This window comes from Rhincodon typus, chromosome 7 (genome assembly GCF_021869965.1).
Source record: "Rhincodon typus isolate 14 chromosome 7, sRhiTyp1.1, whole genome shotgun sequence".
Classification (NCBI taxonomy): Eukaryota; Metazoa; Chordata; class Chondrichthyes; order Orectolobiformes; family Rhincodontidae; genus Rhincodon; species Rhincodon typus.
In genome coordinates this window covers 37,555,372-37,568,061 of record NC_063338.1, presented here as the reverse complement: position 1 = coordinate 37,568,061, position 12,690 = coordinate 37,555,372, and the positions used below count along the sequence as shown (strand labels likewise).

The 12,690-nt window shown below is 38.4% G+C and overlaps 1 protein-coding gene across 1 annotated transcript in view; it reads right to left on the bottom strand.

Annotated features, from left to right (window-relative positions):
- Window positions 1–12,690, bottom strand: part of pde1a (phosphodiesterase 1A, calmodulin-dependent) — a 477,849-nt gene that overhangs the window by 305,641 nt on the left and 159,518 nt on the right. The window contains exons 3-4 of the mRNA XM_048599192.1: window positions 8,232–8,342; window positions 789–815 (exon numbers count right to left, since the gene is read on the bottom strand). Coding sequence (XP_048455149.1) covers window positions 789–815; window positions 8,232–8,342 — 138 coding nt within the window. The remainder of the gene's footprint in view (window positions 1–788; window positions 816–8,231; window positions 8,343–12,690) is intronic.

Here is a 12,690-nt window from a genome sequence, read left to right as displayed (position 1 = left end):
TCGGGGAGCCATGCCATATTACTGCAGATTATTTGGAAACAAAATTTTGAGCAACAGCGGTGGAAGAGTTCAACATGTCTTTATTTCAGCAATAGTGAACATATAGTATGTTTAATGTTATGAAATGGTGTCCTTTTCTCAATATACATATAGAAAGGAGCAGTCTTCATTCTACTTCATAAAGATTTCTTAAAATTGCCAACCTTTGCTGTGGTGGAGGTGGGTGCATTAGTCTTTAGATTACCTGTCAATCTTAGCCTGCACTATTTTGAATGTTAGAATGTTCAACTGTCTGATATCAGATGTTCTTACCGCTGGCCTCTGCCAGTCTTATGCTAAATGATCTGTAAGAAGCAAGTGGAAGCTCAGTTAAGAAGCTAAATTTGCTTTGATAAGTTTTTCAAATTAAATGACTTCCACCATACAATGAGAAATTTTCCCACCCACCTTATTGAATCTGATATGGGCCCAGTATGAACTCAATAGATAGGATAACATGAATCTAATCATTTTCAATATTATTTTGCTTGTATTAATGCTACAGCATATTTGACTGTCTAAAGCATGTAACTGTGCTGCAGCTAAATTCTCACATGTATTCACAAAATACATTCTACAATGTGCTAAGCTTTGTAATGAAACCATACATCAACACAAATTACATGTCTCCAAACACACCTATCACATAAATTTGTTAGAAAATACAATTCAACAACAACATTTTTAAATAAAGGACATAAGTCATACTTCAAGATGTTTTAAAATTTGTGCTAAGTAAATAGCCTTACCTTTGTGATGTGCTTTTGTATTTCTGTCTGTAAGAAAAATGTTACATTAGCTTTACTTGCCCTTCAGCATAAAGACATATCGTGAAATGATTACAATCAGAATAGGTAAAGATTATAATCCCAAAATTCCACGAGCCAGAAGAAGCAATTCCGTGGTATAATGTCTGTAGGGCAGTGATTGGTTGAATTGGAATTTGGGATAGAATTGAAACTAGCAGAATTCTGCCAATGTTCAGCTTGTTGGGAAATCCTATCACCTTTCAGTGTAACGCTATAATGTTCACATCCACAGAACAAGGGTTGGAGGGTTAGCAAGAACTGCAACTCAGAGGTGATGTTCAACATCACAAAACACCCTGATTCCCGCTAAACCAGCAGATACAACTAGAAATCAAAATACTGAGGGAAGCTGGAAATCTGAAACAAGAACAAAATCTACTGGTGATACTCAGCAGTGCTGGTAGCGTCTGTGAGGGAAAAAACAGAGTTAGCACTTCAGATCGAAAAGCTTTCATCAAATATTAAGTAGTTCTCTCTCCACTGATGCTACCTGACTTACTAAGTATTTCCAGAAGAATAAGCCAACAATTTTTAAACAACCTGCTGGAACCTGCCCAGGCTACTGCTGAAGCATGTCAGGCAGACAGAACAGACCTGCTTGGAAGCGCAGCGACTTCCCATTCAACGTACCTGCCCTCAGGATTTATGATTATCTTAGGGATACTGGGATTGGAAAAATTGCAGCTTTGCTTCATGCCAGATGTGCCCCTCAACTGAGTTATAACTTCAGAACTGATTTGTGCAAAAAGAAAGTGAAACCAATGAACAAAAGGAAAAGAAAATCTGAAAATGAAAATTCAACTTGGGAGCTTGTTTGAGATATTAAACTTATTTTGCCTCAAACAAAGCATAGATTATAGAGTAATCCCATTTCAGCCTGTAACAACTAGATATATTATGTGTCTAATTACCTTTTAAAGACATTTTTATCTTGCATTGTGTGAAAACTTCAACTGTATTATCCCAAAATATTGTATTGATAAAATTATGTATGTAATTATATGCAATACTACATTTTATCAAAAGCTTACATTGGCATTCAATCAAAATATGAAGCTTGGCTGAGCCTGCACTTATCTCATGCTAATGATAAGATCCACCGTAGCAATTTGCAGATCTCTTTTTGGTCTGACTCTAGAAATTGCCACATTGTTATGCTACACATCTACTAGGAGCTACAGTGGAGTAATTATTTAGATGTTGTTTTAGTCACCACACCCAACATGATGTTATTTTCCCATCAAGGAATCCAATTTTCAGCATCATCGCTTGCCCTAAGTCTTAGTTGCTCAGATAAAGAGGAAAACGAAGCTTCAGTAACAATTGCAAGTCTCAACTGTCTTTCATTAAACATGATTTAAAGAGACAGTTCAATCACCAGCTCCAGTAGATAGGCAATTTATTTCATCAGGAAAGACATGAGGTTGCTTCGTCATTTTCAAATGCACTGGACCAAGATTACTATTCTGCTTAAATAATTACACCCAAAACAGTTTCCTTGATGAAGTCAACCACAGTTTCACATTATTGGAAGCATGGATTCAATGAGGACAGAAAATGATTTTGTGTTTTGAAAGAATTTCTCTTAGAGGGTTCCGTTCATCTACGTCAAATAAATGAATCTCATTTTCTAGACTCCTTACTTTATATTACTAATGAAAGACTAATGGAAATCATTTAAATATACTCAAACATAACAAATTTGTATTTAATAACTGTAGAATGAAATGTGGGCCTGTTTGACTTCAAGTGACAAAATCAGTGACATTCATTTTAAATTTAGTTGTCCAATAATACCCAGCCAGCATCGGGAAGGTGTGTCAGAAGGACGCCGAGTTGGCATATTGTGATGTCAGTCAGAGCCGAACTGATTTAAATCTGGTAGCGTAACTTTTGACTCAACACTTCATCTAAAGGATTCTCTTAACTTCAGATAGCTGTGTGTGCATTTTGCAGCAGAAAGGGACCCCTCCCTCTCCTCACCCCCACAGCATTATTTCTGGGGAACCATCAATTGCTTTCAGGCTAATTTCTGAGTAAAATCTAATGGATATTGAAAAGGTTTGACCAAAGTGCCTGGGGATTTGGGTAGCTAAAAATGGTAAAGTTGGAGTGTGTAGTGCGTGGTTTGACACACGGTGAAGGCCTTGGTTCTGCTCTGAAGTGTTCTGCTCAGTCATATGTGCTGTATTTTCTATCCCTATTGGTCTGTAGACATCACAAGCAGAATTAGTAGAGTGGACAAAGAAGAGGTCTCTCAATGTCAGGACGTATATACCCAGGGTCCTCAGAACACATTTTCCTATTGCAGTAAGAAATAGTGAGTGTGCAGACAAACCTGCAACCTCAGAGCAGGAGAATGATCCCTGGCTGAAAAGGTACCTATGATGAAGAACGTCTTTGCATTGAGCTCCTCCCAGGCTGGAATGGCCAATATCCCCAATAACTCACAATTTACCATTCATTGATGTTTAAAAGAATTATTCTCTATGCAAGAGAGGGAAATAAATTGCAAACATTTTTTTTCCAAAGAGAAGCAGATTGACCATGAACGTTGCTTCACCAGGATAAAAGGCTACCTTATGGCAGAAACTGTTGGTGACACATGATATACTTCTTTGCTAACAGTGCATGTTAATTCAAGGCACCACAAACATAGAGGAATCCATTCCCTCAGTGGGTATGCAACCACACTCTACAAATTGTGTTTGTCAATGCTTGCTACCTGCAGAGTCATGATTCTGAACATATCTGCTTGACCCTCAGCAGGTGAACCAAGGTGAGAAACAAGGAAATGGCTATTGGGTGATAATGGCCATTTGCTGATCACCAGGGCAATAACTCTGTTGGCTTTACCTGTCCTGATACTTTGACCCTAGTGTCTGCAGTACAACTAGCAGAAAGCTGCTGACTTTCAGTAGGGAGACTGCACATGATTTTGCACAGGTCTGGCCCAAGAGTGCCTTGGCCACACCATTTCAGCATTGGGGGAGCAGTTTCCACTGCTCCACTGTAGGCAACTTCAAGAACAATGTCAGAATGAAGGTGTTGAGAGAATGAATGCTGTTATTCTGGAACAGAACAGTAGGTTCTCAGGGCAGGTCCTTTGGAGATATTGCCATTGCACAGGATATTCAAGATGTCCAGGTACGGTACATGGGTTTTCATCCAACATTTCAGTGGATTTATCCATCAGCACTTTTCTGTATACTGCCATATTGAATTCCTCCTCTGAGATCTACGAACCAGAAAATATGTCTGTCCTTGGCCTCCAGTGACTCAGTGCCCGTGTGCCCTTTGCTATTGGCCTCTCAAGACTGGTGTATCATCACTGTTGCCACCTCTAATTTACATACTGTCAATATCTGACCTGGCACCTCCAAAAGTTAGTGAGTGATGGCATTTACATAGAAGATAGAAGCAGAAGTAGGTGTAAAGACCGTACGTTTTTGGTTTTCTGTATTCTCAATTGTGGACTGAAATGGGTAAAGGACTGTTTTACAAAAACAAAGATTGTGGAAGGGACTGTTGCACTTTTTAGAAGCAAATTACTGAAACTCATTGTAAGTGGTGTTTAAACTGTTACTTTGTTTAACCACTGGTTGCAGACAGGCAGAGTGTACAAAGTGAAATTTGGCCAGCAACAAGTAGCTGATTGGTTTGTGGAATAGTGGCCAGTCGGCAATGAAAAGAGCCATTGCCCTGTGTAATTGGGTCCCAGGCAGTTGAACAGCTTATGGGTGTAAATGATGCTGTCAGAGGCCTTCAGGAAGGAGGCTTGTGCATCTCTCTGCAGCATAAAATACCTGAACATGAAGAAAGTTCTCTTCTCCCCCTGGTTGCTGGAGGTTGTTGCTTTTAATCTATAATTCAGAGTCTTAATCATTAGTGAACCAGTCGCTCTTCCTTTTAAGGAAGTGGAAACTACCTAGAAAAGAGAGACTGAGGAACATGAAAATCCTAGAAAGTAAAAAGATAATCTGACTGAACCCTATGGGCAGGAACCTTACCCATTCTTTTTCCCTCCACCCCTTAACACCATTTTTTTATTGTCAGAAACTGGAGGAGGTATAAGGTTTAGGGTAAAAGTTCGGCACAACATTGTGGGCCGAAGGGCCTGTACTGTGCTGTATAGTTCTATGTTCTATGTTCTATGAATAGCATTTCACCTTTGATTAAGGACTTTACAGCCTTCCAGTCTCAACATTAAAGTCAACAATTTCAGATCATAACTAACATTTTTTTTTTGACAGCATATCTTGATAATGATTAGGCCATAAAATTATGCCTCCTGTGGATGCATTTTTAGATCCTTTATTTTTCATATTAACATCCCTTTTCACCTTGAACCTTCAAGGTTATAATAGGCATCTTTCATTCTTTTGGCCACTATTCCACCTTATCCTTTTTAACCCAACCTCATTACTTGCTTAACACTTACCACAACTCTAATCTTTTCCAGTTCTGATGAATGATCATCAACCTGATTTAACTCTATTTTTCCTTCCACAGATGCTGTCTGACTTGTTGAGTACTTCCAGCATCCTCTGAACATATTTCAGATTTCCAGCAATTGCAAAATTGTAAATTTGAAGAAAAAAATTGATACACCTCAACAAGGAGCTATAGGTTGTCTTTTGCTCCTGGTGTGTTTGCAATTTACAAAACATAAATATATGTACATTTTGTGCATAATTGTTATGTAACTGAAGTGCTACACTTAAAAAAATGGCTATAATCTAAATTAGAATCTGTATGGTTGGAGGTAAGAAATGGGAGGGGAGCAATGACTTTGTTGGATATTTATAATGGACCTTCAAATAGTGGGGAGAAAGGTGAACAGAGCATTTATACATAATAAATGGAAATCTGCAGGTCATGTAGGGTTGTGATAATTGGAGATTTCAATTACCCAAGTGTAGAGTGGGACAAAGGTAGAAGTGGGGCACAGAAGGGAAGAAAATCCTGCAAAGTGTGCAGTAGAACTTTCTGGAATAGTCCATTTCCAGTCCTACTAGGGAGTCTGACCAGATCTGGTCCTAGGAAATGAGGCATGCCAAGTGGAAAACATCAGAGTGGGGGAGCATTTGGGAAATGGTAATCATAACATTATTATAAGGTTTAATATTAAAGTTGGAAAATGATTAATATTCTAGACTGGAAAAAGGCAGATTTTAGGGGTCGAAAAGTTGAACTGGTGCACATTGATTGGAAACACATTTTGGTGGATAAAACTGTGTATGAAAGTTTGGAGAATTTCACAAGAGAGACGAATAGGGTGCAAGCTAGGCACATACCACTAGAAATAAATACTAGGTGTCCAAAGCTGGAAACCCTGTATGACTAAGGATACTGATGAGAAAATAAGGAAGAAAAAAGAAGAATATGATGCATACTGGAATAATAATCATAATAGAAATCAGGAAGACTGTGTCAAATGCAGAAGAGAGGCCAAGGCTAGAATAAGGAAGGCTAAGAGGAAGCACGAGGAAAGGATGCCAGGCTGCACTAAAACAAACTGTAAAATATTCTTCAAACATGTCAATATGAAAAGATTAGTGAAGGATAGAGTGGAACCCATAAGGAAAAAGCAGGACAAGCTGCTCACTGAAGCAAAGGGTAAAGCAAAGATACTAAATAAGTACATTGCTTCTGCCTTTAACAAATTAGAAAATGGTGAAATGGATCAGTTGAAAATGTAGGTTTTCAGCAGCTTAGGAGTATGGTCTTAGATAAAGAAAGCTGACAGTCAAGAAGCTGCCAGGCCGAGATGGATGCATCCTAGATTGCTGAGAGAGGTTTGGCAGCAAATTGTGGAGTCAGTTACAGAAATTTTACAGCATGAGTTCTTGTGGGACGGAAGGATTGCAAATATGATGCCATTATTTAGGAAAGGGGCAAACAATAACCCAGGAAACAAGAGACCTTTCAGCTTCAATGGTGTGAAAACTGATGGAGGTTAAATACAGGGTAAAGTAAATACACAATTAGAGAAAAATAAGTTAACACTAGATAGTCAACATGGCTTTGTCAAGGGCAGGTCATGACTGACAAATTTAACTGAGTTCTTTGATAAGGTGACACAGGCAGTGGATTAGGGTAGTTCTGTGGATGTTGTATATTTGGACTTTCAGAAAGCTGATACACTGCCATGTGGCAGGTTGGTTAGAAAATTACAAATGTTTGGGATTGGTGCATCTTTGGTAGCATGGATTAGAAGTTGGCTAAAAGATTGGAAACAGAAGGTAGTTATAGATAGGCATTTCTAGATTGGTGATGAGTTGAAAGTGATGTTCCCTAGGGATTGGTGTTGGGACTTTTGTTTCTTTTTCAGATTTGTACAAATAATTTGGAGATGGGTGTTGAGGGCAAAATCTCTAAATTTGCAGATGATGCTAAGCTAGGGATAATGGTGAATTGTGAGGATTGAGATTTCAGAGCGACAATGACAAATTGTCCAAATGGGCAGACACCTGTTAAATGAAACTCAATGCAGAGAGATGTAAGATAATGCATTTTGGTGCAAGAAATATGGGGAGACAATACACGCTAAATTGTATAACTTTGAGGAGAATACAGGAGCAGTGAGACAACAGGGTTCACGCGCATTATTCTTTGAAGATGGCCAGGCAAGTTGAAACAGCTGTTAATTGGCTTACTTTTTATAAATAGAGATTAGAGTATGAAGGCAAGGAAGTGATGCTGCACCTCTACAAATCATTGGTCAGACCACATTTGGAGTATTTGGAGTTCTGGGCTCCTTATTTAAAGAAGGATGTTAAAGCCCTGGAAGAGTGCAAAAGAGATTTACTAGAAAGGTGCCAGGAACAGGGAGTTTAGATACAAGGAAAGATTAGGGAAATTGGGTTTATTCTCATTGGAGCAGAGAAGATTAAGAGGTGACCTCATTGGAGTGTTCAAAGTTATGATTAATTTTGACACAGCAAAGACGGATATTCTGTTTCCACTAGTTGGTATCACAGTAACTAGGAGTCATAATTTCAAGATTGTCAGCAAGAAAGCTAGGAGTGATATGAGGAGAAACTTCTTTACTCAGAAAGGCATTTGCCTGGGAGAGTGGTGGAGGTGGATACCAAAGAGAGCTGGATAGATATTTAAAAGTGATTAATTTAGAGGGCTATGGAGATCGGAATGGGGAGTGGGACTAGCTGTATAGCTCTTTCAGCAGCTGGTACAGAGACAATGGGTTGAATGGCCTCCTTCTGTAGTATAAAATTCTATGATTCTTTTAAATCCTTTGGGATGACCTGAGGTTCTCTTCTCTTTCAGTGTGAATAAGATTTTAAACTGAAGATGGAGAATGTAGAGAAAGTAGCATCACATGTTGAAAGTGTAAATGTTCATCATTAAAAGAATACTTACATTCCCTGCAAGCGAATCCACATTTTCTCAGGATTGTCTGGTTTTAGGAACTCAAGAGAGCTGTTGTCAAATTCCTTCATCTCTGCAGGCGATGTTTCCATGGTGAAAATTCTGGGATTAAATAGCTACAGTTAGACTCAAGCTCAACAACTTTAAATATCCCTCAGTGCATGGTATTTCCCAACAGCCACATTTCACAGTACATTCCATTCAAAATATTTTGTTTTAATAAAGGATCACAATGCTTTTCCTGTACTGCAAGTGTGAACTTTCTTGACATTGTTCTTGAATGTAAGGCAGTGCTAGAATTTAAAACAGCAAAGCAAGCACAATTATTGAGAACAGCTGGATATTAAAATGGCAGAGCCATATTTTTAATGAGGTATTTGCAAAAAGTCAACATTTCAAATTCTCCAAATAATCTATTTTCAAACAAATACAAAAGATTTAGATAATGCTTACAATTCTGATGAAGCTACTTAAAGATTAGGATTAGAGGAAGCACAAAGAAGTGGGTCATTACCATCACTTCCCTGTACTCCTCTTAAAGATAGAAACAGATATGTGCAGCGCTACATAAAAGCAACAAAAGAATGAATCAGTGAAAAGAATACAGGAACAGATCAGACATCTCAGCAGAGACAACATCACCTTTGAAATCATAAATCCAGGTAAGATGGAAACCATGGAGCTCCACAAGTTGTTATTTAAGAAATACACGTAACAGCTAATGTTGAAGTCACAATTATTCACCCTCTCCTAGCAACTCTGCTCAGTAGGTACTGTCAATTTAACCAAGAGAGTTAGTAGCTGCACAACTCTGTCAGTGCACTGCGTCCTCTGAAATGTGTCTGCAAATCCCCCATCTAAGCTCTATTTGAATATATTTTATTGGAAATACAATGTAAGTTCAATAAATATTAAATGCTAAAACCCTTATTTTGGCAGAGATGTCACACCTTTTAAGTTACAGGCACTCACAAGTAGCAAGATCTGTAAAATCCCTCATTCTCAAATATTATAAGAAGGTTAACGAAATATAAAGATCAGTTAAAAAGCAAACAGGAAGTGTGCATGATTTGTGAAATGTGTGACACTAAAATCTAAAAGATTGCAAAGCCTATTTATTTCATAAATTTTCTGCATTCATCTTTAGCAAACACAAACTGACCTTAATTCCTTCCAGGCTGGAGCACATCAATTTCAATTCTACTAAAGCTCTATTGTACTACATCCTGCCAGTCACCCAATCGCATTGATTGTTAATGGTTGCATTATTACAAGTGTCTGATGTGAAACTATAATGCAGCAAACAAATATAATTTCATATGATACACAGGCAAGTGACCAAGGTGGCAATATATGTTAAAATTTAACTTCGATGAGGTGGTTCCTCATTGTAGGAAGCTGTGTGTAAATTGACTGCCACAGTCAGTCAGATCACCACACTCCGAGGTAATTGATTGTATGTGATGCATTTGGGATCTTTTCAAGAGATCTGATCGGTGCTTTACATACAGATCATATTCCTTTCTTTACTATATTAACTTCCTACCTCTCAGACCTGTTCATCTGCCTGACAATATATATCTCAACAAATCAGAAAGTGTTACTAATAACAACACTTGGAGATTTGTCTCTATATGCATAACTTTGCAATGCAGTTCTTCTAATTTTCCCCATTCCACAGTTACTATTTCTATATCATAATCTGCTTTGTTATCAACAAGACTGTGATATGAACCATACTAGAAAGAAACTTGAGAAGTGAAATAGAATGGGGATCAAATAAAAACATTACAAAAGTACAGCAAATGAGACAGTCAAAACAGTGACTAACAACAAAATGAATAGTTGCACGCAAGTCTCTCCAAAACAATGAACTGTCAAAAAAACCCCTCAGATTTGGAGATTCTGACTTGTTTGATTTCACTTCAGGTTTTGACAGCAGTACAGGAGATATTGAGTCAGGCTCCATGTCAACCAGAAATCCAAGTACAGAAATCAACAGCAAACTATTCAGTTTTAAATATCATAATTAGAACATCAGAAGGCACAGGCTAGATCTGCAGAACCGATAAGTAGGAAAGGCAAACTTTCCTGTTTGATGTGTTTAAGGGCTAATATCTCAGTATTCCCATGCCCTAGGATTAGCTATAAAAATCTAAAGCTACCAATATGGAAAAGAGCCAGTGCTGTACTATCCAATGGTATCAATGAATGTCAAGTAGCATGTGGCTGTGCAAAGTCATTTGATAATATTTATCCATAATATAGTTGACAAAATAAAGTTATTCTTGAGGTTACGTATCTTTTAAACCTAAATTGAAAATTACAGATAAAAAAAGGACCATCGATACAAGATTGCAGTTCCCATTGGAGTACAGAATGTAAAATGGCAGCCTCAGCATTGAAGATTAGCACAACTTACATTCAAATAGAATTGGTCTGTAGGAAAGTCATCCAAACTCTCTCTCCATTTTTATTTCCTCTGGTTTAACTGGACATTACATCATTTATTTCTCAGAAAATGGGTCAACCACCCTGTGGCCAGGTCTTCATAAGCTGTTTCAAGCTGACTACCAGGAGATATGGAAGTGCAGCTTGGGAATCTATCTCTTTGTAACTATTCCCTCCACCTTGAGGAACCATCTGGCTGCCATTTGGTTCCCCTCACAGAAGCACAGCAGAGGTCAGGGCTCGCTATATTTGGGATTTAAAGCTTTTTTTTTCCAACACTACAGAATGAGAAATGTCAGTGCTTTAACAGCAGCTGTCAGTAGTTTCCAACAATACATTTCTTCCATCTCCTTTGTTTCATAAGATACCTTATTCCACATATGCAAAGCAGAAAGTGAGCAAATAATGCCATTGCAACTAAACAGCATAGTTAAATGATTTGACTCATCTGTTTCCTCTTCAAATTTAACAGATTGCCTTGTTTTCTCATATTGCCTCTTCCACACATTCCTTGAGCAAAGCAGTAGCTGAATATTTGGGAATCACAGACAGAATCCAAGTACCATCTGCACAGTTTGTTACCTAGATTACTTGTTTGTTAAGATACTATCAAATGTCAGTGGAGACTGGTTTACCATAGGAGTGCTTCATTTAAGTCAATATATGAAAGATGTTCGTCAAAAATATAGAATTCACCATTTACCCCTAAGCATTCAGCAACAACTTCAAGTGTCATCATTATCTGGTGGGTACTATACTGTTACAGCAGATCTTTTTTCACTAAAACATTATTTCTTCTAAAAGTGTAAAATCATAATGACCATGGCAACTGCTTAAGTTAGACAAGGCTAACTTTGAAATTAAACATTAATGCAGACAATTTATTCAAAACTCAATAGAATGTATCATCAAAAAATACAACAAAATAACAAGGTGGCCCAATCTGCTTCCATCCTAAACCACTGTGTCAAACATATGGAATGGTGAGTATTAGCTACAATGCCGAGAAAAGCAGTGCCCACAATTTGAAGCAATGCTGAATTGGAAGAAGACACTGGATAGAAGGTTACTGAGGGGATGACAAGAGACTAAAAATCAGGGCTCTCCATGCTCCATAAGTTCACTCCTTCTAAGTTTTAAATCATGTTAAAAGCAGGGATATGAGTCAGTTCATCTGCCCATCAGGGTCAATTTGCAGAGATGGATTTAGGTCATGTTGGATATAAAGACATTAAAAATCTGAAACCAACATCCAACAGCCCTCCCTCTCTGTTATTCACAGAAGTTGAACTTATAGGAACAACCAACGAGTCTGCACCAATAAAACAGTTAGTAATTTTCATACTGGGCCCCTCCAATTTTCTGTTTAACCCTCAACGGATGTCTTTCCTGTATAACAGAAAACCCAGTAGATCAAGGGTGATAAGGACTGTTGCATGGAAGATGCAAGTATTTTTCCAGCACTGTTTGTGGACTAAGGGGAGCAGGAATCCTTCTCTAGAAGTTTAGCTGCTTCAATTTGCCAAGATCAGACCATCCTCCACCTAGCTGCAGACCCTATCCCAAGCAATCACTTCTCCAGTAGTTGGTTCCTTAAGCTGTACCTGGAGTGCAGCCTTCTCTGGTGTGCATGCTGCTCCACACAACAATAAGCAAAGACTGTGCCGCCTGATGAAAAGACAGACAGGAAATCAGGGTCACAATTCTTCTCTTAAGCTCACTGAGTCCACCCCTGTCAAGATCATGGTCAAAATGTGACATTTGAGAATTGCAATCAAAAAGGGTACCGATTAAAGGTTCTTGAGTAGATTTGTAGCTCGGAATGTGGATGCTGTGGTTGGTTCACTCACCGAACTGGTTCATTAGTTTGCAGACGTTTCATTACCCTGCTGGGTAACATCATCAGTGCAGCCTCCGATGAAGAGACAACAAGGTGCAGGGCTGGACGAACACAGCAGGCCAAGCAGCATCATAGGAGCAGAAAGGCTGACGTTTCGGG